We start from the raw sequence: 25,699 nt of genomic DNA, 5'->3' as shown, positions 1-25,699 counted from the left end.
ATGGCCCTTATCATATTCTTAAAAGTAGTCATAACTCGGGGTGCCTGAGTGGCTCAGTCAGTTAAGTGTCTGGCTTCGGCTCAGGTCATGGTTCGTGGGTTCGAGCCCCGTGTCGGGCTCTGTGCTGACAGCTCGCTCAGAGCCTGGAGCCTGCTTCGGATTCTGTATCTCCCTCTCTCTCTGACCCTCCCCTGCTTGCACTGTCTCTCTCTGTCTCTCAAACATAAAAAACATAAAAAATAAAAATTAAAAAAAGTCATGACTCAAAGGTTAATACACACTATTTATAATACACCTAAAGAACCTCCATTCTTTGGCATAAGAAGGACACTGATTTGTTTGAGAGTGCTTCAATCGTACTGATAGACAAGACCCTACAGAGAACAGCAGGATAATATGTGAAGGGGCAGAGTCTTATCTCCGGTATGGGAAACGTCAGCATTCCGAAGACCCAGGGAACAATAAGAAGGCAGCTGCCAAAGCGGCAGAGGCACTCTGGTTCAGTGATGACTCAGACCACCAGACTTATTAGACACAGATTTATACAGCAAAAGTTCCATTCGGTGAGTGTCGGGGTGCTTTTCCTCAGCATCGTTCTCTGAAAATGAGCACTTATGCTATCCGCTTGACACTGTGGAGGACCCTAAGGCCAGAAAACATAACTCTTGTTTTACTGTCCTCGTCTCAAGTTTTGTCTGCTTCTCATAAGGTAGGGAAGATGAAGACATTAGATTGCTCCGAGGTTGGCAATCTGTGCCTCCGTTTGACACAAGCATTTATAATACTTCCAAGAATACACAGTTATTAAATTTGTAATTACTGCCTAAATATACTGCACATTTACATGGGTATACCAATTATAACCACTTTATGACCAATCCACGTTTAAATAATATGCTAACGTCACACATTCCAAATCAGCAAAAGCTGCCTTTTAAGGAGTTTTCCGCATATTTCATGTCATTTCTTATTTCCAAGGTTTCCCAGTCCTCCCAAAGGTGTCTCTTTGAGGACAGAGGGGCCTGTGAGACGGCCGCCAGCCCCAGGCACCGTGCCGGCCCCAGAGCTCTTCATCCTGAGCCTGGCCTGCTCTGGGTTCCAGCAGAGGGGGCTGTGCCCGCAGCTCAGGTGGCTGCTCTCCTAGCTGATCCTGCTTCCCACTGACAGCTGGACCTTTAGTCCCTGCAGTGTCCTCGGCAGGGACGCTGCCCAGATCTATGTGGGCTCAGGGGGTTCTGCAGCCGGACAGCCAACCAGCTGGATGCAACCAGCCATGCTGTCCCCACCCCTTCTCCATCCAGCACATTCCCCTCATCTGAGGCATGGTAGCTTGCTGGCCTAGGGCCCCCCAAGAGGTGGCGTCCCTTTAACTCAGCTGGACCATGGATGGAGCCGCAGCCTCAGGATCCTGGGATAAGGCTAGGGAGTGTTGGGGAGAATCACCTTTTCAAAGGCCTGAAAGGGAGTCTGGCTATCACCTAGTCCAACCCCCTTATCTTACAGAGAAGGAAAATGAGGCTCAAAGAAAGGGGAAGACATCCCAGCTGTCTCCTCCCTCACTTCCCCAAGCTGCCTTCTCTGGCTTTTTTCGCAAATCACAAGCGGAGACTGGAGTTGGGCAGGGGCCTGCGCCCCCATCCACCCTGCACCCCCCAGAGGCGGGCGCAGGCTCACTGATGGGCTCAGAGCACGAGAGACCCTCGTGCTGGGTGGGCAGAGGTTAAGCCTGTTTGCACAGTCTCCCGATACTCCAGGTCTCCCAGTTCCTCTCCGGCTTTATTTTGTTCTCTGAGACCACTGAATTGTCAGCTCTAATCCTTCCGAAAGCGCAGCGTTTTTCAGGCGCTCTGTGTAAGTGAAACCCTAATCCCAAGGAAAACGGCCACTTAAGCTGCTGGAGCATTAGGCTGCTCTTGGAGCAGCCCGCAGACTTCCTCCCTCCCTGCCTGGCAGGCTGGCTGCCACGGGGGAGGGGGAGAGGAGAGGATTCCAGGCTGAAGGGAGCAAAAGCCGTCTCAGAAGTAACAATAGTGGCAGGGCTTACCTCCCAAAGCTGAGGGTTGAAAAAGTACTGGCTTGTTTGTCCTGAGGCTACTAGTGGGGGAAGGAAAGCTTCTGATCACCCTGGGCAAGGAGGGTGTGTGTGTGTGTGTGTGTGTGTGTGTGTGTGTGCGCGCGTGTGTGTGAGATGCGGGGGTTTCAATCACCTTGGGGGATTGCTGGCTCTCTGGGGGAAACAGGCTTTCAGGTCTTACCTAGGTGGCTCTGAGGCCACCAGGACATTTCTGAGCCCTCAGTCCCAACATATACCTGTAACATTCATCAAAGCACCACTAGGTAGGATTTCTGGTTTTTCAGAAAAGATTAAGTTGACTGATTTTCCTTCTACTTAGCCAAATTTTTCTCCTTAGAAAGTGTCAAAGAATGAAATAAACCAGCTCAGTGCCAGGGGATTCCCCCTTTTGGGGAATTGTCCTTTGGGACACCCGTGCATCTCTAAACATCTACAATAGCTGAGAGGTTGTCCCTAACCTAGCTAATCATGAAAATAGTGCCCAGTGCTTTCTGTTAGGCAACTCTTTGTTCGCCTGAGTTGGCTACCATATGCACTTGGGATAAAGATCATTGGTTTCTCAAAACTATTTTGATCCATATGAAAACTGGCCCCTCTCCTTGATCTCTGCATGGGTCAGTGAGCTCTTCCTGTGGAGGACGAAGCACAGTCCATCTGGGGCACTCAGCCTTCGGGGCTCTTGGATGGAAGAAAGGATGAAGGGGAGAAGTCAAGAGGAAGGGCCAAGGTAATGGGCCAAATGTGAGCTCAGCTTAGATGACCATAGTACTGCATCTTGGTTAAAATACCCTGAAGCCTTTCATACTGTCTTCATATTTCCCATGACCCTCCTCTCCTCTGCAGCTCCATTAGCAGCCCCGTGTGCTTCTGTCCAAGGAACCCTGTTGGGATGGGCGCCCGCCACCACTGGGATGGCTGGTAGGCATAGACATGGACATGGATTTAGGGTGGCAATTGGAGTAATACAGCTTTTATTCTGCTCCAATTTGATCTGACTCTCTCAGTCCTAGAGTGGATGAATGCCCCTTCTTTTCAATATCCTTTCCCTTTAGAGGTGAACTGGATAAAAAAGGAAGAAGAACCCTGATCCAATGACTCCCTAAGCTGCAGGCCCAGGGCACCGGCATTATCTGTCAATGTCTCATTGCTATGGAAATGCCCCCGTAATTAAATCAGAGCTGAGGTCTAGGGCTTGGAGGTCCTTGGGGATGTAGCTGGAGGCCTCAGGGATGTTTGGAAGAGGCTAGCTTCATACTGTTGGGCCTTCTCAGACTAAATGAAGAGTCCAGAGCTCAAGGGTGCTGTGTGGAAGCCCTCTGGCTTGGTTTGGCCTCCTCAGCAAAGGGCTCTGTCTGACTTGCTGTATGCCAGGAGTTGCCCTAGCCTCCTTCTTTCAAGGTTGGAGAGGGACTCTGATGTCTGTGCCCTAAATTCCTCTAGCTAATCAGGGTCTTTGAGCTGACAGACAAGACTAGGAGACTCCCAGCCTCCTTTAGAAACATTTCTCAGCCTTTATTGCCCTCTCCTCCCCCGGAGGGGCTGGCCAAGAGCTAAGCTGTTTGTTTTATGGAGGGAAGTGCAGTTGCATTGGAAGGGGGTTGTTAACTACAGGAAAGAGGCAGTTTCTGGAGGTCCTCAGGGCTCCCCAAGTAGGAGGAGGAGGATTTCCCAGGGTCCACACTTCTATCAGCTATAAAGCCACTTTGCTGACCATCCTACATGTGGGCAAGGGGTCTGAGCTCCTGGGACCTCACAACCCTTTCTCAGAAGCTAAGCCTGCACTGTCCTCATAGACCTCCAGGACCTGGGGGAGGTCAGCCCTGCTTTTCAGCTTTAAACTTTGCCTTATTGACCTCCCCCACCTCTGCTCAAATTTACCAGCTCCCAGGAGAATCTTCTGCTCCCTCTTCCTGACCTTGGGGAGCATCCACATCTTCTCCTGGGTCTTAACTATAGATTCCTTCAGAGCTGCAGTCTTAAGGCATCAAGAAAAGTTTCTCCCAAACTCTTGAATAAAACCCCCTTCTCTCCCCACTGCTGTCTGCCCAGGGTAGGGGAGCTACAGGCTCTTTTTCTCACTGAGGAGGAATGTATTTTGCTCGTCCCTAGCTTGTCCAAAGTTTAGAGACATTTTTCCAAAGAAAAGGGAAGCTCTTCTGCTGATCTTATGATCTGGGAGTTTGGAGAAGAGGCGACAGGCTCTACTTCCAGGACTGCCTGAGGCTCAGCTCTTTCCATGGCTCCCGGACCTCAACACAATGAGCTATGGATATGTTCTTTATTCTTTGTCCTTTTTGATTTTTATTACCTGATGATTGGCTGGGCAGTGGTGGGGAAAGGGGTGTGATATCTAGATCTGTGATAAATACAAAACTGATACTTTCCTTTTATCTTTTTAAGACTATGAAACAGGTTTCTTTTATAGTTGCTTTTGGACTATTCTACTATTTCCAGTTCTTGGGGATATTAATCATCCTTTTTATTGCTTCTACCTCTCCCTCACAATAGTTTGTATTCACATGAAGTGTGTAGTTTTTTTGGAGTGAGTTTACCTTCAGTGGTGGAGTCCCATGTGCCTGAGGTTGGGGCATGCCTCTCAGAGGAGATTTGCCCTTGTCCCTGCTGGGGTTTCCAAGTGGGTCACTATTCTAGACACATTTTTATGTCAACTATTGGCTAGGAGTCCCTGCCACACTCTCAGGTATAAATTTGGACTCTGAACCAGGGTCCGGCTTGAGGGTTCCATTTTCCATGGAGGCCATTTTCTCCCTCGCTTGCTTCCCTACACCACTGGGATACATTTGTGTGTTTCCCCTTCACGGATAGTGTTGTCCTGCTCTGTCCCTGGCTTTATGCAGGACAAAACTCAGTTCTAGCTTCCTGCTTCTTTTGGACCCAAGGTCATGGCTCCTGTCTGATGTGTTACAACCCCCTGGCGTCTCCTAGTGAGGGTCTGCCTCCAGTGTGATACCATCAGTCTCTCACATACTGCTCTGGCTTTGAGTTTCCCTCGACTTCTGGTGCCAAAGAGTGAGATTTGGTTGTGTATTAACAATTCTTGTTGTTACATATTATCCAGCTGTGTTTCGGTGAGTGTAGCCTGCCTGGTTTCTGGACATTGGTCTCATTCCTCCATTACCTCCCTGGGACTAAAAGGAGGGCGGCAAGGATCACACCTGCATGCAGTTCTCCTGCTGCTTGGTGCTGAGGCTCACTAGAGGCCAGCGAAGCCCGCTTGGTGCATCAAGTTCGGAGACTGCTGGATTCCTGGGATGCCAGGGTAAGCATGGAGAGTCGCCGCACTATCCCTGACTTGCTCTGTTTGGCCTCTGGGGTAGGGAACCTGCTCTCCCCTTCAGGGTGGACTTTCACCAGGCCAAGGGACTCTCTAAATGCTCAGGCACATCTCCAAGGGACTTGGGGAATCCTGAAACTAATACTCATCTTCTCTCAGACCAGCATTGCTGCCAGTGTCCCCTCCTGCTCCTCCATGGCTGGAGACCTGGACAGGCACCGGAAGGGAGAGGCTGAGGTGGGGGTCTTGGGAGAAGAAGGGCTCTTTCCTACCAGTGATGGGAGATTTGAAGGCACTGGCACACAGTTAGAGCCAGAGTCCTCAGTGAAGTCTCGACCCAGAGGTCCCTGGGACTCCTGAGGGGTCAATGGCAGCCCCCTATGGAGTCCTCTGGAAGGGGAAGAAGTTGCTAGAAGGTACCAGCCATAGCCAGCCAACCTGAGGAAGCCTGGGGCCAGAGTGCCCCCAACCTACTCTTTCATCTAGCTGGTCCCTTTTCCTTATCACTTCGGAGAGACTCGGCTCTGTTCCAGACCAGCAGCCTAGAGCAGTGGGCTGGAGAGAAGAGACGCCACTGAGCTAGAGCAGCCCAGCGGCGGAAGGGAAAGTGGGTGATAAATTTAAATAACCAGCTTGACTTGGCAGCTTGCTGAGTTGTGATGCAGTGAAATTAAAATCTCGGCAGAACTTGCAAACACTACCCAGAAAAATCGGTCTCTCTCCTCGGTTCCATGATGGAAGGTGGGGCGGGGAGGCTATCAGGCCCAGCCCCAGCCCGTTGGCAGCCACCCTTGCCTGCAATGTGATTAGCTGTGTCCTGGCCCACTGGGCCCCACTCTCCTCTCCACACAATAGCCCAGGCTCCTCTCTCCTCTCAGTCCTGACCTTGTGGAACAGCTGTATCAAGTGGCTGGTGAAGTTTGAAATCAGCCTCCAGTGCCAGGAGGTGGCAGGAATATCAATAAGGTTGGCTCTTCAGGTTGGGCTAGGGCATGGCTGGGCCGGCTTCTTTGGGGCTCATCCCTGAAGGTTTTATAGTCTCAGCTGCCCGTCCCCCAAGGAAGACCAGCTGGGTGCCTGAGGCATGGGGGAATGAAGAGGGTTCCTCGAACACTTTAGCACGCCCAAGCCAGACTGTGGGCCCCATGACCTCCCGGCTCCCTCCCTTTTAGCACACACCTGGCCAGAAAGAACCTCCCTTTTTCTTTCTCCACCAAAGCCCTTCATGTTCTCCAACCAAATAAGCCTTTTAAGAATCTCCAAGGGGAATTTCTACAAATACACCCAAAACCTCTCCTGTATCCCAGCTGTGTTTGAAGCTGTCACAGATGTCAGGATCCTTCTAGAAGAACCCAGCCCAAGTCCACCTCTCTTGTGTTTGCTCTCCTTGCATCACTGCTCACTGCTACTCACAAAGTCCTAGCCTGAAGGCCACCATGCTGGCCCGGCTCCTGAGCGGGCCCATGCCGTCTAGGGGCACTGCCCCGTTTCTCACCTTGACAGTACCTCCAGCAAATTCTGTTTGTCCCCCATAATAAACACATCATGAATCATTCATCTTTAATAGATTATGCAAATTAGGAGGACATAAAATCAACAAAGATCAATAACTGCAGCCGTTTAATTGCCAGCAAAAACATTTTAAGAATGAGGATAATCTGCAGCCCTTTCTCTGGTAATGGCCCCATTAATCCAAACATTGGATCTTGGCCTAAGTCTAGAAAAATCATTCCCTGCCCCCCACTTTCTCCCCCATCCCCTCCCCCACCTCTCCACACACTTCTCTCTTTTTGGTAATTTCCAGTTTCTGAGCGAGTTTCCCGTCATTACCACTGGTGAACAGCTCCGAATGTTAATGGTTCTGCTTTTGTTACTCCTCGCTTGATTGAAATGTCGCATACAGATTGAGATGTTAGTGCTAACTTGCCACCTGGGAATGTCAAGCTGGGTCTGAAATGAACTTTTCTCACACTTGGATCCAGATGGATCAGCCGGAGATGTTCCCAGGCTGAGCTGGGACCGTTCCAGGGCCATGGGGGGGGGGGGCGGGGGATGCTCAAGGTGAAGGCACTTCTCTGCACCAGCCCGAGTTCTCCTGCAGCAAGAACCCTACCCGAAGATCCATCTCTCCACCCCAGGGAGCCCTCTGCCTTCTGGACTGTGGCCCAGGGCACAGAGAGGCACAGCTGAGATTAGAGAAAAGTCTCCTGGGCTCTCTTTTGTCAGCTGCCTGGGGTGGGCCACCTTCAGGAAGTGGTCGCTGAGACTCAGATCAGAAAGGTGGCCAGGCCTGCACCATCTCTCTGCCTCAGGTCAGAACCCCCAGCAGCTCAGAGAGCTTCCACATTGGCCTAGGAGGGCTCATGTCGAGGGCCAGGTGATAAGAGGCTGTGTCCTGACCCACCCACCTGTCATTCCCCAAAGCCCCATCCAGTGCTCTGACACTTCCAGAACGCAGTCTCTGATTGCCTAGCCAAAGAGCTCAACCCTGTCCGGGCCAGAAACGATTGTACAAGGGCACCTCTGGAGGAGAACCTTCTAGAGCTAATACCAGGCCTCTCCCCAGCCCCCAGCTGGAGGCTGCGTGGCCACTCACTGCCCATCTCAGGCCTGAGCCCTGCTCACATGGGCTCCAAGTCAAAACTCGGCCTGCTCCCTGTCTCTGCCACTGGCTGTGACGCTGGCTTGCCAGGTCCCTGGGCCACCTCCACCCGCCTTGCTCGGCAGGTAACGCCTCAGTGTCTCCCAATCCCCACTGAGACCCTTCTCAATCATTCTGTCTCCCAAGGAACAAACGGCACATTGGCTTTAGTGTCTCCAGAATAATTAGGTGAATTTTAATAACACCTCAATGTGTGTTTCTCCCACTTGGGCACTTCCCTGGCCCGGAAACCCTTCTGCAGTGCCAGGCGCCTTTCGCAGCCTGCGGCTCCGTGGCCTAGAGTGGCATCAGCTGGCCCTTCACGGCGCCACACCCCAGCCTTCACTGCCTCTGCTGCTCCGCACCCATGGGAGCAGCTGGACAAATGTCCTCTCTCTCCCCCTGCATTTGACTGTGTGACAGGCCTGATCCTCCTTGAAATCAAACCTCAGTCTCTGTGATTTCTCTGGAAGGATCACGCTCATCTGTAACCACAGAGCTGGGCGCCAAACCCATGAAGTCCAAAGCCACACAGCCACGCAGGCTTCCCAGGGGCGACAAAGGCACGCTGGGAGACACGGGAGTGTGGAGGCGGACACTGGGCCTCATGCTCCATTCTCCCCAGCCAGGCCTCTGTGTTCGTCTGCGCATGTCCTAGCAAGAAGCTAACAACTCTGGGCACCTTGGCAGAGGCAAGAGAAGAGGCAAAGAGAGAGGCAAGAGGATGGCCAGGAGGGACCAGCAGCAGCCCCTCCTAGCTCCGATCTTTCCAGGCAGAGCCCCTGACCACAATTGTTTCTCCTCACATCTGCACACATCTGCTCACGAAGCACCCTGGTTTTTGGAGGCTCGCTCTCTCTGCAGATGTCATGGCAGGGGGCCCACTTGTCCCACTGGGCCCCAGATGGCACGGGCTGAGGTGCCCCCACTGAAAGCAGTGCCCCCACCCTCCCAGAAGCCTCCTTACCAGTCACAACGGGGTATGTCTGCGTGCCTGACACGTTGCTGCCCAGCTCGGGGTTGGTGGATGCAGATAGACTCGACTTGACTTCATCAAGCCCAGGGGTCAGGGCTGGGAGGGAGTACTCATTCCCCTGGGAGAAGAGAGAAAAGCGACAGCTCTCTATTGATGCGCACACTCAGAGAAAGGGCTCAGTGTGCAGATGGGGAGGAGGAACAGGGAGCCTTCCCAGATGGGGTAGAAGGAGATGGCCCGGCAGAGGGAGGGGACAGAGGGAGGGGCGGGCTCAGCGGATGATGGAGCTTTCCTGTGGGTGGGGGCCGACCTGACTCGGTGTAGCTGGAGGTGAACACTGTTGGTGGTTACCCCAGCACCCTTTCAACTGCCAAAGCATCTTCTAAGAAGCCCCAAGGGCCGAGTGTAGCAGTTGGGTTCCTCCTGCCAAGAGGCAAGGGGTGTTTTCATGTCCCCCCTCCCCTGGAGTCTTGGGGAGGAGGGGCGAACCATGACATGATGGCGGAGGCAGGGGCTGGGGGAAGGGCCTAGCAGGGCCTCTGGCTTGGCACTGCTGGACTGGCTGCTCGGGTGCTGGCGCCCCCTTTTTAAAAAACAAACAAAGACAGCCCCACGGGCCCCTTGCTCTCTGCCTGTGCACTGGGGTATGAAATTGGGGAGGGGGAGAGTCCACATGGCTAACAGAAGGGTGGGAGTGGGCCAGTCATTGACTCTGAAAGGGTGTCCTGCCCGAAACACTGGGGTAATTGCCTTTTTATTGCAGCCACCGCTAAGCCAGACCCCAGAGCTGGGCAGACCAGGAGCCTGCACAAAGCAGGAAAAGTTGCTCTGATTAATATTACGTTAAATTAAAACTGATTTTCTGCTCTTTCGGGTCCGTTTTTTTGCCTTCCGCTTCCTGGCCCCCCCAGAGGGCCCCCTCCCCTCCCTGGCTGGACGGGATTGCCTCGTCATTTCCAATTCCTTCTCGTATTGATCTTCCTGTAGAAATCAGTTTTGTAATTAGCTGCAAATTAGGCCTTCTACTGGGGGTGAAGCTGCCCCCTGATTTATCACCAGAGTAATTCGCTGTGATCGGAGAGAAATTAAAATGAACTCAATTAGGCTTCGGATTTGCTTTATGGGCCCTGCTCCGAGTTTCAGGGGGAAAAATGACTGTGCTGGTGTTTAATAGTCTAATGAAAGTAAATAAAGGTTATTCATTGTAATACAGCCGGGGACTCGTGGAGGGTGCACCGAGCCGCCCGCCTCGGCCGGCTCCTCCTTTGTTGGTTTATGGCTCAAGGCACCTTAAAAAGAATTTTGATTTTTGTTTTATGAAGACAAACAGCTTATGGGATAAAAGGACGGGCGGAGAGAAAGGCGAGTGGCTGGGAGCCGCTGGAGTCCTAGGGTGGAAGTGAGCCATGCAGGGCCGCGTGGGTGTGCCAGTATGTGTGTGCGCGTGCACGCCCAGCTGGCCGTGTCGGGCTGTGGTTGTAGGCCTGGCCTGGGCCGTAGGTGTAGGAGGAATGGGTGTGCACTTGTATCTTTCAGTGCGTGCATTGGGGGCCCATGTGGATGTGTGGGTGGAGGCAGGGGCAGGAGGTATGCTGAGCTGTGGTCTGGGAGAAGGCGTCCCTTCTCGCTCACTGGGCTGTGCTTTGAGTACTGTGAGCAGGGCCCCGTGGTGGTGGGTGAACACATGGACATGGGCAAATGGGAAGAGTCAGAGACGTGCGTCTGTGTTGTACACTGTGCCGGTGCGTTGTGGGCTGCATCCCACGCTGGGCTGTTCTGCCTCTGGAGGAAGTACTGGGTCTGAGAGCTGTTGGCCCACTTGGGGTCACACTGGACAGCTGGATTGGGGAGTAGGAGGCATGTACAGAGGTCTCTCCTCCTGATGCCAGGCGAGAAGAGCATCCCAGGCTTGCACAAACTTTCTGTAAGAGCCTTGAGCCATTCAGGCAAGGGACATGGCAGGAGGAGGGGGACATTTCCCGAGTATTCTATGCCAGACTCATGGAACGGCAGGACTGGAAGGGACCTGTTAGACCTTACCCAAGTCCTTCATTCTACAGATGGGGAAACTGAGGCTCTGAAAGGGGGCAAGACTTATCCAAGACCATTCTAGCACCCAAAGCTCGTAATTTCTAACTGCCCCATACCAGAATGGTTTCTCTTAACTCGACCATTGTGTCCTTGTGTGAATGTGTTCACAAAGCACACACGTGGTGCACACACACATAGCACACGCGATGCTGGGGACGCACACTGTCCAGAGGCCTTGTTATGCCCTGTCCCTTTGCGCTTCTGCAAGCGGAAAACTCCTTCCTCACCTGTTCTGATTTGATGTGCTCCGATGCCTGGAAGACGTCAGGGTAGGAAGGACGCTCAAAGACCCGGTCCAAAGCTTCCAGCTGCTGCTGGGTGAAGGTGTCAGCTCGCAAGTGCTTCCGCAAACTGTCCACACCACTCTGGGAGTCTCCATTGGGGACTGAGCCCTCGGACACATCTGCAGGAGACACAGACACTGGAGGCATCAGCACAGGCCAGCAGAGGTACAGTGGGCCCAGGGGGCTCAGCCCCCAGAGCCCTGTAACCCTCCTGGGACCCCTTACTCCCAGCTTCTAGGCTGGAACAGCTGACTCAGGGGCTGGCCATGCCTCCAAGATCTGGCCAAGGAAGCCAGAGCCTCTGAAGGACCTGGGAAGAGAAAGGGAAGTTGTCCCAGTGTCGGGGCAGGAGTGCAGGAAGAACTGGGCAGAGGTAGAGCCAGGAAGCTCCTAGGAATTGTTTCCTTAGGGGATGTCTCCCCTGAGCCCCTTCTGTCCCCAGGCTTGGGCCAGCCTGAGGGAGGAGCTTGGTGTCTCAGACCAGCATTACCGAGCCTGTGGAGAATTGAACTCAGCTCTGAGATGAATTTCAGTTCCACTGACGGCAAGGGTGGAAAATCATCAAATCTCCGAGGCTGAGTGTAACATGGAGACTGGGTGAAGTAATTAACTTCACCGCCGAGGGAGGAGGGATTTTGAAAGTCAAGCTGAGGCATTCTGCTTTTATTGGGCCAGGACTCGGACCAGCGCAGGAGGACAGCACTGGCCTGTGAGCAGTGAAACACTGCCTTGGGCAGAGACTAAAGACAGGGTCCTTGTGGATGCTCTTGTGCCCAGGCCGCCTGCCTCAGCCTCTGTCCCTGACCCGGACTCTGACTGGGCCGACACCAGAGGCCAGCTCCTCCACCCTTCAGTTCCTCCTGTGGGTCCCACAGGGAGCTGAGATTCACTCAGTGAAAAAAAGGCCATGGTGGTGCCACAAGTGTGCCAGTTCTTGGGGCTGCAGGCCAATTCTGTCCATGTCCTGCCCTGCCCAGGCTTTCTTCTACGTTTGCCTCCCCATCCCTACACCCTTGCATCAGGTCGGTTAGAGTTTTCAGAGCACACAGTGAGCCGAGTGCCTGCTCTCGGTCTCTCTCTGAACCTCTACCCAGGAACCCCCCAGCTCAAAGCTGCACGTCCCCAGCCCCAATATGGCCATTCCTTGCCTTCCTTTGGCCCAAGACCTGCTGGAGAGGCTTGGGCCTGGGGCCAGCCCATGCTGTTGGCCTCAGGGTATTCCTCTGGGACTGTTATATATATCAGTTTATAGGTGATTATATGATATTATATAATCAATATTGCATTATATACAGTAACACCGTACAGTATCATTCAGGAGACCATAGAAAATATTACATATTGATTAACCTCCACCTGCAGCCATCCTCTCTTCTGGCCTCCCCAATGCCGAATGGGGGTCTGTTTCCCAAATGGGGCCTGCTGCCTTTCCTCCACTCTATTCCCTGGGAACTGGGAAAGCAAAGAAAGTGTGTGTGTGTGTGTGTGTGTGTGTGTGTGTGTGTGTAAGAAAGAGAGAGAAAGGAAGACCAGGACCAAGCCTGAGGTGGACAGACAGACAGGGGCAGCTTTTATGGTATTTTGCTGTTCCCTACATTCCTATGGACACAGAACTTGGTGGTGGTGTTTTTCACTGTGTAAACCTCTGGAATGATTTTCTGTCTTGGACAGTGTGTGTGTCTCTCTTATGTGAGTCAGGGTGTGGCATGTGTATTTTTTTCTTTTGTGGGGTGGCCATTCTCTGTGTATGTGCATTTGTACATGTACAAAATCCTGATAAATGCATGTCTGTGTCTTTGTAAGGGACAGAGCAAGGGCTGTTCTCAACGTGTGTGTGTGTGTGTGTGTGTGTGTGTGTGTGTGTGTGTGAGATTGCATGTGGGGCATGAGCTCACGTGCCCCACGTCTCTTCTCTACCTGCTTTTCTTTCAAGGAGGTGCTGTCTCCCAATTCTACCCCTCGTAGCTCTCTGCACATTCCATTGTGTCTAGTTCTTTCTTGCTGAAGTCCTCCTACCTTTCTGGGGAGGGAGCGAATGTCTTTGTGTGTGGTTACTGCAGTGTCACCAAATGGCCCTGGGAAGGAGAGTGTGCATTTGTCTGAGAGCATATGCTCACACATTGTGTGCCTGAGAGGATGCATATGTGTGGGAAGACTCATATCATGCCTCTGTGTGGATTTGTGTATATGCCGGTGTGTGGCTTGGCTCAACCTTGTGTGTGTGTGTGTGTGTGTGTGTGTGTGTGTGTGTGTGTGTGTAGGGGCTGAACTGAGGCTTTGTCCTCAGGTCACTGGCTGGAGGAGTCTCTTTTCCTTCATTTATTCAGGGGCCCTTCAGATCTTGACAAATCTGTCACTCTAAATTTGCGAGAGATTATGGTGCTCTCTCCCCAGCCCGCAGAGAGGTGATATATGATATCTGCTGCCCCTATTGATTGCCTGATCTGGTGGCAGAGGCCGGCGAAATGAACTTGAAATGAACATCATGCCTCAACTCATTGTGCGTATAATACACTACTTAATCCCACATTTTTCAGCCGCTATGGAATTCAATTGATCAATCATGTTCCACTGATAGTACTGTTTTAGGGGTTATTGCTGCTCCCTCCACTCACTGACCTTTTTATTTATTTATTTTTTTGTATACTCAGGCCCTGGTGATAAGACAGGTTACAGAGGCAGTGGTGGAAGGGGGAGGGTGGAAGGAAAGGCAAAGGGAAGCCTGCTACTGGGAGAGGTGGCCTTGGGAGGCGGGCAAAGGGAAGAATAAGAGGAGGAAGGCCATGGGGGTGGAGAAGAGAAAGAAGGTGCTGGAGGATCGGGAGGCAAGGTGGGGTGATGAAAGCCTGCAGAGAACCCCAAGAGAGGTTGCAGGAGGCTTGAGGAACTCCCCAGAGGAGAAGGAAGAGCACGAGGAAACATGAAAGGTAGCTTTAATAATGAATGGTGAAGGAGCACAGAGAAAGTTCTGGGAGGTTGGAAGCGCAGGAGGCAGGGAGAGGGCAGTGGCATCCCTGGTGGGGACAGGGAGCTCTCACAGGCTCTCTCCAGAGGACGGGTGGCACCCTTGCTTCAGCTGAAGAAGGAAGGGAAAGATGAAGGCAAGGAGAAAGTGTGGGAAGGAAGTGAGGAAAGGTGGTGAGGAGAAGCCTGGGATCAGAGGTCCATGAAGAAAAGGCTCAGGAAGGAGGAAACCCAGAGGCAGAGACAGGGCAGACAGAGGGAGAGGGAAAAGGGCAGAAGGTCTCCATGCCAGAAGTTTAGGGAAGTGCTGGGTGGGGGGAGGGCACGTGAACGAGACACCTGGGTATCCAGCTAAGGGAGGGCCTGGGTGGGGGCCAGTTCGGACAGTAGGGTGAGGAGGGGAAAAGAGAAGAGAGGAGAGAAAGAGGAGCGGACATGAAAAGAGAACAGGGGAGAAGAGAAAAGGAAGAGAAAATGAAGCCTTGACCGCAGTCAGTGTTGACTGCTGCCAGGGACCTCCTCAGGATGACAGAGAGAGCATTCAGGGTGGAACTTCCCAAGGGCAGATTCTCAGAGGGGACAGCAAGGAGAGGGATGGAGTCATGCCAGGACACCAGTGCCAGGCCCGGATATTCAGGGCTCTGTGGCAGAGCTGGGCTAAAATAGAGGAGGAGGCAGAAGCGGGTCTTGATCTAGGTTTCAGAGTGAGCGGGGAAGGAAAACGTGTGAGTAATTAGATAGCATTGTTCCCCAAGAAGATTCCTAACCCAATAGCAACAGTTCCCTTGTGCCAAGGTGCCAGGCCAGGAGCTCCCTGTGGGAAGAGACCATGACTGACACATCTCTGTTGGTCTCGCAACAGGCACAAAGGTGGGCACAGAGTAGGTGTTTGATGAGTGATTGAATGACCAAGTTTCCCCTGGGTAGAAAGAAAGCCAGAGCCCTGGCTGAAGGTCTTTGGACTGGCCATCTGACTGGCTTGGCATTTCAGAACACCCAGTCACCTGTCAGGCAAGTCCCACACATCTCTAGCTATCAGAGAAACATAGGAAGACCCACTGCAGATCTCAAGGTAGACTTATGCCCCTTCTCCACTCACCCCCACTCTGGTGAGCATCACTCTCCGCAAACCACCCCGCTCACCTACAGTGCCAAGGGACAAAGAACACTGTGTTCCCAGTCAAAAGTCAAACTTAACCTTGGAGCTGCAGAACTACCGTCCAAAGAAGGCAGTGGAATTTGGTAGAGAATGGGGCTCAGAAACAGCCTCTAAATTGGACATTCCATACCAAGGCCCCATCACAGAAAGTAGGGTTGGGATAAAATGGGTCTATCAGCCCATGGTGGCAACTGATTCCAAGAAAGGCCTTTCCTAAATGACAGGAGGTGGCCTTCAGCCTTTATCTTGAAGACAAAAGCCAACCCTTTATCAGGGCTCTGAGAAGAGGGCTGGAGTATGGTGGCCACATGTCCTGGGATTTGTGGAACAATTCTGATTTTAATATTCTTTCCCACTGCCAGTCCATGTTTTTAGATTAAGGTTGGAAAATGTGGTTGCTATACATTTAGAAAGACCTCCCCTTAAACCCTGCCAGAGCAAGGAAGGGACTGCGTACTAGTCAGTCTTCCGCGTGGAGTCAGCCCTGCTCTCCAGCTGTCCCCTACCCAGCCACCATCCATTAGCTGCTCACAATTCTCAGAACTTATTACATGCCATTTAATCCTCTCAACAACCCTGTGAGAGGGGTACTGTGATACCTACGGGAAAGAGAGGAAAACTGAGGTGGAGAGATTAAGTAGTTTATCCAAGGCTATGCAGCTGGGAAATGACAGTCAGGATTTGAATTCAGGTCTGCTTGGCCCAAGGCCTACCCACTACATCATTTCACCCTGCAGGCCAGGTTCCAAACCCAGGGGCTCAGCTGGGGACCACTTGACTCCCATCTGGGGACATGGTCTTAGCCTCCTCACTCCTCTGCCTTGCACCCTCCCTACACTAAAGGCGCAGCCCGTGGGCCCTCAGCTGGCTGAGCGCAGACCATTTCAGAATGATTAGGGGACACTTGGTCCAAATTCTCATTTTACAGAAAGGAAAACTAGAAGGGGCGAGCTGTGAGGTGGGGTAGGTGACCAGTCCCAGATCACACAAGCAGGGAGCAGGACTCTTGGGACTGGAGCCCAGTCTGGGGGTCTTGTCCACTACAGCACGAGCACTCTCAAGGAGAGGAAGCCATGACAAGTCCTTTTTGAAATGAGGCAGGATAGAAATTAATTAATTAAATTAAACAAACCGCTGAGCTAAAACTTTGATGTATATTATTCTTTTGGGGGGAACAAAGGCTCATATTGTCTTCTCCTCTGACTGCTTCCTTTTTGCTGAGCAGTTAACAAAAAGCTTTCATAGACCTTAGGTTATCTGGGCTTCCTAACTACTCTCTAAGGCAGGTAGGGATTATGGTCCCTTTTTTCCCCTCCCACCGGGTGAGGAAACAGGCTCAGAGTAAACAAAGAGTAGATTAAATAAGGGTAAATGGCTAGCTCGAGGGCATATCCACCAGGAAGCCCGGCACAGGGAAGGTGCTCTGTGGACAGCTGTGGATGCGGCAGCAACGGGTAGCAATGTCAAGAGCACAGGCACCAGCTGTGGCGCCCCAGTCCCCACATGGATGAAGACACGGCAGAACCAAAGGTCATCTTGACTGAAGAGGAGAGCCACCGACATGATTGACAATGGTGACCTTCTGCCTATGAGCAAATTATTTTCTTTTCACCTAAGTTTTCCAATAGTGTCCAGTCTTTGTATAATACGTGTGCACCATTTCTAGAATCATTATTAAAAATGTCCTTTACTCCTCAGAAGAGCTGATCTCACTCTCTTAGCCTTGTCACTCCCCATCTATTCTGGGTTTCCTGGGAGCAGAGCCCTACCTTCCACCTCTCTGACCTCAGACCAGGCTAGTCGTGAATAGTGTGGTCCAGTGAGGTGTCAGCAGCTTGAAGAGGAGGGAGGCCATAGAACACCATGTCTTAGGGATGAGGGAGGGCTAGGAACAGAAGTGTTCTGTTCTCCTTGTGGGATGACATGCTACCTGAGTTCTCAAAGTAGTCATTACAAGGGACAGGAGGAATTCTTGTGCACTGACCAAAAGCTAGGTGGAGTGAGGACTAGAGACATAATGAAATAATGCCATTTCCTTGGTCAGAAAGCATCAAGGCTCATCAAAGTCTACAGAATTAAGGGGGGGGGGATGAACAAGGGCTACCTCCCAAATCCCCAGAAGTGGGAATCAGGCCTTTGAGGGGAATTCTTTTAAAGTATAGTAAAGAACTATATTAACTTCAGTTTTGTAAGCCCAGATACCCACCATGTCTACCTGTCTGTGGGGAAACTGAAATCTTAGGGCTTTCACATATACTCATTAAATCCACTCAACTTTACAACGTTCTCCTCCTTCTTCCCATTCTTCAGATGAGAGGCAAACTTATTTGTTCAACATTATCCTGGATTTGAACTTGGGGATGTCTGACCCCAAAGCCTTCTCTACTCCACCAAAGTTACCTGCTTTGTCAAAGATCATCATCACTGTCATTTATGGACACGAACTCTGTACTAGGCAGGCTCGAGGTGCTTCACACACATTATCTCCAGTTTCTGCAGACCACTTGCCAAAGAGATACCATGAGTTCAATTTTACAAATGAGGGAGCAAGCTGAGGGAGAGTGAAAAACACGTGCAAGATCGTATAGCTGACAGACAGCAATCTGGGGGGAAGGAAGTCTTATTTCATCCCAAGACAGAAAATGACCAGAAAAAGTGATACAGGAAGAAAAGAGAAAAGCAGGGAGGAAGTAGGAAGGTGGGTATTGGGCCCCAGTCTCTTGGGGCTGGGGGCACGGGATGAGCAGGGGCTAGCTGAGGTTGGGGTGGGGGTTCTGTGCTAATGTTCCGATGAGCAGACTCTGCCCCCCTTCCTGACTCCCCTAAAACTGCCTCCCCCTCTGAGGGGTTCACCCCCAGCTGCCAGTTGTTGCAGTTTCAAACTCAATTGTTCTCCTCGGTACTGAGGCAAATGGAGTCATTAATTACCTTCTATCGGCTGGGCTGAGTTCAGAATGCGATCAATATCCCCGCTTGTCATTCAGGGCAGCCCGCTGGTGCAGCCCGGCCCCACCCCCATGGCCCTCCTACGGATGGAGCGGATGCCGGATGCCGCGGATGCAGCCAGTTCCCAGGGACTAGCGGGGAGTGGGCTGCTTTCATCCAGGAAATGAGTGGGATTCGTGCCTTGGGGAGGGCAGAGGAAAGGGGGAAAGAGAGGGAAGAAGTGTGAGGGAGTGAAGAGGGAAGGGGAGGAACCAGGAGTAGAGAGGGAAAGGGGGGAGTTGAAGGAAGAGGGGAAGCTTGGAGGAAAGGAGAAATTGGCAGGAACAGGGCTGCCATGTACTGGGAAGGGCTGCAAGGGCCAGGCTGGAGAGTTGCTGGCGGGAACACTGTCCAAGGAGATGTGGGGTGACATCCCCCGTTGCCTCCTGATCTTAAACCACACAATCTGTGGGTCTGCGTTGGCCAAGCCAAGCTCAAGAACAGAGCATGAAGAAGCCCTTGGAAATATGGCTCAAAGCTTAGGCTCTGGGCAAGACTAGCTTCTGCCTAGCCTTCTAGCCCTGGCAAACCACCTGCTCTTCTTGGCCAGGCTCAGCCTCTAAACACTCAGTGAGTTCATGGTAGGAGGGAAAGTGGGGGTGACTACCTGGCCTGCCTAACCTCAGTCTTGCTGTGCCCATTTCCACCCGTGTGCCTCTAGGAACACTAAACTGCATTATGTTAGAGATCCTAACATAACTCTGGCCTGGGGGTAACATCTGATGGGCAATCCTGGTTTTGTCACTCACTGCTACATGGCCTTGTCCAAGTCCCATGAGTTTTCTGGATTGAATTTCCTCAAAATTACACCAGCCGGTGGCTAGCTCCTCCCTCAGCAGTATTAATTTCTTCTTTCTCTGTGTTCCAATAGCCATCTATCCAAACCTCTATTGTAGAAATAATAATAATAACTGAAATCGATCCAGTTTCTATTACAGTAGCAGACACTATGCGTAACATGTATACACTGATTTAATCCTTACAATAACAGCAACTAACATTAAGTGCTTACTATATATTAGGCACTCATCTAGTAACTGTATGCATATTAACTCATTTAATTTTCACCAGGACTTAAGCAGGAAGCTTCTATCATCTCCATTTTGTAGGTGAGGAAATGGATGTGCAAAGGTTCCAGAATTTTCCTAAGGTTATGAAGCTAACAAGTGATGGAAGAGGCAGAAGCAAACCTAGGCAATGTGCCTATGGTAGCTGAGTTCATAATCTGGAGAAACTGAGGGACAGAAAGGTACCCGGCCCCAAATTATCTACGATGGCCAGTTAATGGCAAAGCCAAATTTGGAATCTATATTATACTTATTTTTCTTAATGTTTATTTGTTTTTGAGAGAGAGAGCATGAGTGATGGAGGGGCAGAGAGAGAGGGGGATGGAGGATCTGAAGCAGGCTCTGCATTAACAGCAGTGAGTCCGATGTGGCGCTCAAACTCACAAACTGTGAGATCATGAATGACCTGAGCAAAAGTCAGATATCATTGTTATTTTTTTGCTTTTTTTTTTCCTACTAAGCTGTGACTACTCTGAAGGCAGAAACCCATCTTTTTTGTCTTTGTAAACCTAGCACAGAGCCTGAGGTGATTAAAAAAAATGTTGGCTGATTCATCTAACAGAATTCCAGAAGCAAAGGCTGGTAAATTCTTAGCTTGCCTTGCTCCACAGTTTACCTTTTAGAAGAAAAAAGAAGCAACAAAGGAAACTGCCACTCTGGATTCTGTGTCATTGCATTTTACAGCCATAAATTATTATGGAGATCATTTAATATGATCCCCTGTTAGAGACAAAAAAAAAAAGGCTCAGAAAGGTTGAGTAGTTTTCTCATGTCACACAGCTAGTCATTGTTAGGATGGGGAATGAGGTTCTCAGTTTCACTATTCCGAGCTGCTTAATGCTGACCAAGAAACAAAAACCAATAAAAAGGAAGTGATGGGGATCTAGGGAGAAAGCAACCATGCCTGGACTTGACAGTAGCAAAGGGAGGAGGCATTGGACAGAATCCAACTTAAGGAAAGCAAACTGCTACATGTGGAGGGGAAGAATGGCTGTGTGGTCCCACAGCAAGAGATTCTACAAGGGAATATAATTCCATAAAGACAGGATCCTCTAAAAGTGGAACTCCGCCTCTACCAGCTCAAATAATCAACCTGACAAAATAAAGGAGTGGGGCAGGGTTTGAAAGAAAAGGACATTTAAGGAAAATCATTGCTGTTGCACACCGATAAGCTTTAAAATATGATGAGCCTAGATTTTAAAAGGACATGTACACCGAACAGTGGAAGATTATGCAGCCATTAAAAAATCATGTTTTCAAAGAATATTTAATGATATGTGAAAATGGTCCTATAGAATGTTCAGTGAAAATAGCGAGACACAAGCTGTATATACATTATCATTCCAATTTTGATAAAAAATTATAAATGCACAGAAGGAAAAAAAGACTATAAAGATTACATCAAATTTAACAGCGGTTATCTCTCAGTGATGAGATTATGGGTGACTTCTTAAAAATTTACCGTCTCTTCCAAATATTTTACAGTGAGCATGTATTTCACTTCTCATCGGACAGAAGTTATTTTTTCCCCTCTTAAAAAGGACACACAACAGATGGAAGGAGGGGACCATAACCAGGGATGGATATGAGAGGAGCGTGAACCTGTCAGGAAGACAAAAGCTCAGAACAAGCTGAGACAACAAAAAAGGGCCTTCAGAGCCACGTTTGAAGAAAGAACAAAAAGGAAGGCAGGTTTAGGCTCAGTACTTGGGAAGGGGGGCTAATACTGGGGAAAAAAAGGAAGCGGGGAGACAAGGCAGAACTTCTCGACCCTCAGCTTGCCTTAGCCTTCTGAATCAAAGAAAGAATCTTCGAAATGGGACCAACAGGAGTTGCCCAGGTCAGGAGGGGGCCTGGCAGGTGACTCCTAACAATTTTAATTGACTTAACTTTCCAGATCCAGATAATTCATGCACCAGGACCCTGGGGCAAGGAAGTGGGGTGAGAAGTATATAGGATCCGAAATGTTTCGTTGATAATCCTTGAGAGGTCACAAAACTCTGCCCTGCAAAAGGGGAAAGGTATCCTTCTGTGAAAAATGTGCTAATAAATTTACTACTAAGGTCTGGAAATCCTTTAGGAGAAATTGTTATACAGCTAACTTGTGGGCACCAGGAAGGAACATGGTGATGTCCTGGAACCTGACTGCACTCACTGAGAGGTTGTGGCACATTGATTAGATCTCAGTGCTTAGATCAAATGCAAACCTCCTGAACTGCCCTGGTTGGAAGCAACCTCTCTCTCTCTCTCTCTCTCTCTCTTTTTTTTTAAATCAGTCATCGTAGCGCCTTATAACTTGATCATAGCACTATCACATCCTGCTTGTATAGTGATGTACCCATTTATCTCCCAACTCGATTAGAAGCTTCCTGCAGTCAAGAATCGCATTCTATTTACTTTTGTAAATCAGTCCTGCCCTGTTTGATATATAGCAGACACTCTATCTGCTCATCAATTAAATTGCATTCTTTAATTGATTAAGGAAATGCTGTGGATGTTGTGAATGTAAACATTTCACACAGAATCTCCTTCCTACTTTTATGGACAAGATGAAGAAAAGTGAAGTGGTTGATGGCTGCTTGGCTCAATAGTACCTAAAGCATTCATTTATTGCAACCAGAAGGAAAGTTCCCCCTGGTGGGGCATTGTCTCTCCTTTATTTTATTTTTTAAAGTTCATTTCTTTATTTTGAGGGAGAAAAAGAAAGAGAGGCAGAGAGACTGGGAGAGAGAGAACCTTAAGCAGGCTCCACGCCCAGCAGGGAGCCCAATGCAGGGCTCCATCTCATCAAGAGTTGGACGCTTAACTCTCTCCTTTATTTTAAAGGCCAGTAATCTTGTAAACAACACCTTACTAGGATGATACTACAGAAGACATCCTTGTGATCTTAATCAGGTGAAATTAAGAGCCCAAACCAACAAGATGAAATCCAACAGGGATAAATGGAATGCCCTATGTTTAGGTTAAAAAAATCAATTATGCAAGTGCAGAATGGGGTAGCCCTGGCTTGATAGCAATTGATGTAAAAAAGATCTCGAGGTTTTAGTTGACCACGAGCTCAATATGATGTTGAGTCTGACAGAGCTGCTAAAAAAAAAAATCGAACATAATCTCAGGCTACGTATGGACGTAGAATTTCCCGATGGAGGGCGGCAGTGGTTCTACTGATCTTGGCATTGGCTAGACTGTCTGTGGAGTTCAGTGTTCACGTAGGAGGGACTTCAAGAATGAATTCAGAGATGGGTAACTAGGATGGTGGAAAACCTTCCTCAAGGGCAGGAAACTAAAATCCACCCAGGGCTCAGCCCAGTGTTTTTCCAGGCACTCAGCAAATCAGGTGCAACGAATGGAAGAAAGGGAAGAGGGTGTCAGAAGGAGATCTTTACCACCACTCTAAGGGGTTGACATTGTTGTCTCTATTTTAAAGATGAGTAAACTGTGATTCAGAGAGATTATGTAAATAGCCAAAGGCCCCACAGCAAGCAAGGAGTAGAGATAGATCCCCACATCCAGACATTTGAATTCCAAGGTGCTTCTCTCAACTCTACCCAGACTCCGTATAAAGGCAGTGCTGCTAACAATGACAACTGTCCATCTATGTCCTATGTCCAGGCAGGGGCTGTGGCCTGTCATGCAGAACTGCCGGCAGATAAGTCCAAGCAACCTTTAGGAATCTGAGTCTTTGCCTTGTCACCACCCTCAGCACAGCCACCGGCCCCCTCCACCTGGGAGGGGTCTCTGGAGACAGTCTCTCTGCATCTTGGCTACTCTCAAGCTCAAGTCTCATCTCCCGCTCGCCCTGCTGGCCACTTTCTCAGATTCCTATTGAATGCTCAGCCACATGGTTCCGCATCTCATTAATAGCTTATTGTCCGATGTGTGATAGCCTCGCTTCCCCCAGTAGACTGTAAGTTCCTGGAGGCCCAAGGCCCCGTTACACATTCCTCTCATACATCCCAACACAGTGGGCACTTGGGCCCGCATTGATACAAAGCTCCCCACAGAAGTAACTATAAGTTTTGTCCATATTCCACTATTTACACACCAAAGCAAAACCCTAGACTCTCAGCTCTCTGAAATGGTTTATAGGAAATTTGCCCAAGGACAGAGGGATGGCCTGAATGATCATTTAGGGCCCTCATGTTTCGTAACCAAACAGTAGGTAAGTGGGGAATAGGGGGGAGACCTAGAACTCCACAGACAATTTATTCCAGTACATTCTGAATAAGATGGTCCCTTCACTCCTCCCAGAAGCCCTGAGGTTACCTGTGGCAAAGAAGGGCGTGGGCACCCCCAGCGAACACACAGGCAGCATGAGTGTGTATGACTCATATATGAAGTAGAAGGAGGGTGAGCAGGTAGAGATGATGCTGGGGAGAAGGGAAGGCCAGAGGCACTGATGGGAGGGGGGCAAACAGGAATCAGAGAGAGAACTGAAATGCTCAGAGAATGCTCCCATGCCAGGCCAGATTGGGTGACTTCCCCAGAGCGATCAACTTTCCTGCCCCGGAGCGTGTGCTGTGTCCTCCTGCTGGCAGAGGCCGGGACACCAGGCTCCCTGGCCACCAGTGGGGAAGGAGGGCTGGCTGAGTGTCTGTGTGGGACCTGTGACCTCTTTCAGCCCTACGTGGGCTCTCAGGGAGGGGCCGGGGCCTCCTGCCCGGTGCTGGGTTCCAGCTGGGGCCAGAACCAGTTAGAAAGCTCTCTGGAGCCAGGAGGGAAGGGGGCTTTGTTAGCTCAAAGGACACAAGCAAGGCGAAAAATTACATACCAGGCCGCCCTAAGTATGCTTGTTTAGAGAAACTGCTTGCATTTATGAAGTCTTTGGTGCGGAAAGCAGGGTTGCAAATGACTGCATCAGAGCGACAGTAAAGGCCATTAATTTCCTGTTATGTTTTCCTGTGTTGGGGGCTTTATTAATTTAATTTTACACTGTCGAACAACAGCGAGAGCTGACACTGCCACACCGCCACGGCTGGGGTTTTCTTTTTGTGTGTGTAGCAAGGCTTTGCCTGACATGCAAATCAACGCTATTACCGGAACCAATAAAGATGTGTGGCGGGAAGAGGGGAGGGATGAGGAGAGGGAGGGAGAGAAGGAGGGAGGGGAGAGGGGAGAGAAAGGGCCAGAGCCATCCTTGGCCAGTTTCTGCCTCCCTCCATGCCTGGCATCTCCCAGCTTCCAGAGCATCCTCCACGATCAGCAATTTGTGCTCACCCTACACTTTCCCTTTGACTCTTCTCTGGACACCCTGGCATCGGATGACTCCACTTCTGCTGTCCTCTATCCCAGCTCATGACAGAACTTGAACAGGGCCACAGAGGTGCCAGGAAGAGGCGGGAGCCAGACTTCTGCCCCCCTCCCAGCCCAGGATGAGGCACAGGGGCAAGGGAATGCCAAGCCCCCAAGCCAGGCCAGAGTGGTGGGCTCCCCTCTAAAGTCAAGGATCCTGGCCCATTTACATATTATTAGTGTACGCACACACGAAGAAACCTCTAAAAGGGCAGGTCTCCCACTTTGCTTTTAAGTCCCTCTGAGAATACCCGTATCTTAACCTTGTCCACCATTTGTTTCTTCTGAATTCCCAGAAAAAATACTGTCTCTAATAGTTTCTGCTTAAGAGCCTCCAGCAGCTGCCTTCAGGAGCAGCAAGGTACCCAGCTGGCCTAGACCAAGGCACTGGAGAAAATGAATCCCAGCATCAGAAAAAAAAAGGCAGCTCCCTGGGACACCACATTCTGGTCCTTTTTACTACTCGGGCCGCACGCCTACCACCCCAAGACCATCTGCACTGCACTGTCCCTTGCCCAGAGCAGCTTCCACAAGCCAGCTGCCCAAGGGGCCACACTGCCCACACTGCACTCGGCTCAACTTGCCACACCACCAGTCCACCCTGGTGTCCTCATCGCCCGTGTGTCTGGGTTGGCCATGCCACCAAAGGAGACGAAGGTGGGGGGCTAGGGAAGTGAGAGGGAAAGAAAGTGAAGGTCCTGGAGTCACTCCTACCAAACACACCATCTGCATCCCTCCTACCCACCAGCCCCAGAATTTGCAGTGGCTTAGGGAGATCTGTGTAGGCCAGCAGAAGAGGGAAGGAGGGGAGAGAGAGAGAGAGAGAGAGAGAGAGAGAGAGAGAGAGGGAGAGTCCTTGCATCTTCCCCTC

General features: G+C 50.5%; 1 protein-coding gene and 1 long non-coding RNA gene across 8 annotated transcripts in view; one reads left to right on the top strand and one right to left on the bottom strand.

Moving 5' to 3' along the window:
- Positions 1–25,699, bottom strand: part of PAX2 (paired box 2) — a 76,688-nt gene that overhangs the window by 8,382 nt on the left and 42,607 nt on the right. For all 4 annotated transcript variants that reach the window (XM_029932394.1, XM_029932393.1, XM_029932391.1 and 1 more), the window contains exons 6-7: positions 11,305–11,480; positions 8,978–9,104 (exon numbers count right to left, since the gene is read on the bottom strand). In XM_029932394.1, the coding sequence (XP_029788254.1) occupies positions 8,978–9,104; positions 11,305–11,480 (303 nt within the window). The remainder of the gene's footprint in view (positions 1–8,977; positions 9,105–11,304; positions 11,481–25,699) is intronic.
- Positions 5,224–25,699, top strand: part of LOC115285784 — a 55,967-nt gene continuing 35,491 nt past the window's right edge. For all 4 annotated transcript variants that reach the window (XR_003905696.1, XR_003905695.1, XR_003905694.1 and 1 more), the window contains exon 1: positions 5,224–5,354. This is a non-coding gene — a long non-coding RNA (uncharacterized LOC115285784). The remainder of the gene's footprint in view (positions 5,355–25,699) is intronic.

Source organism: Suricata suricatta, chromosome 2, assembly GCF_006229205.1.
Source record: "Suricata suricatta isolate VVHF042 chromosome 2, meerkat_22Aug2017_6uvM2_HiC, whole genome shotgun sequence".
NCBI lineage: Eukaryota > Metazoa > Chordata > Mammalia > Carnivora > Herpestidae > Suricata > Suricata suricatta.
The sequence above is the reverse complement of the archived record's forward strand: the minus strand, read 5'-3'. Positions and strand labels throughout refer to the sequence as shown.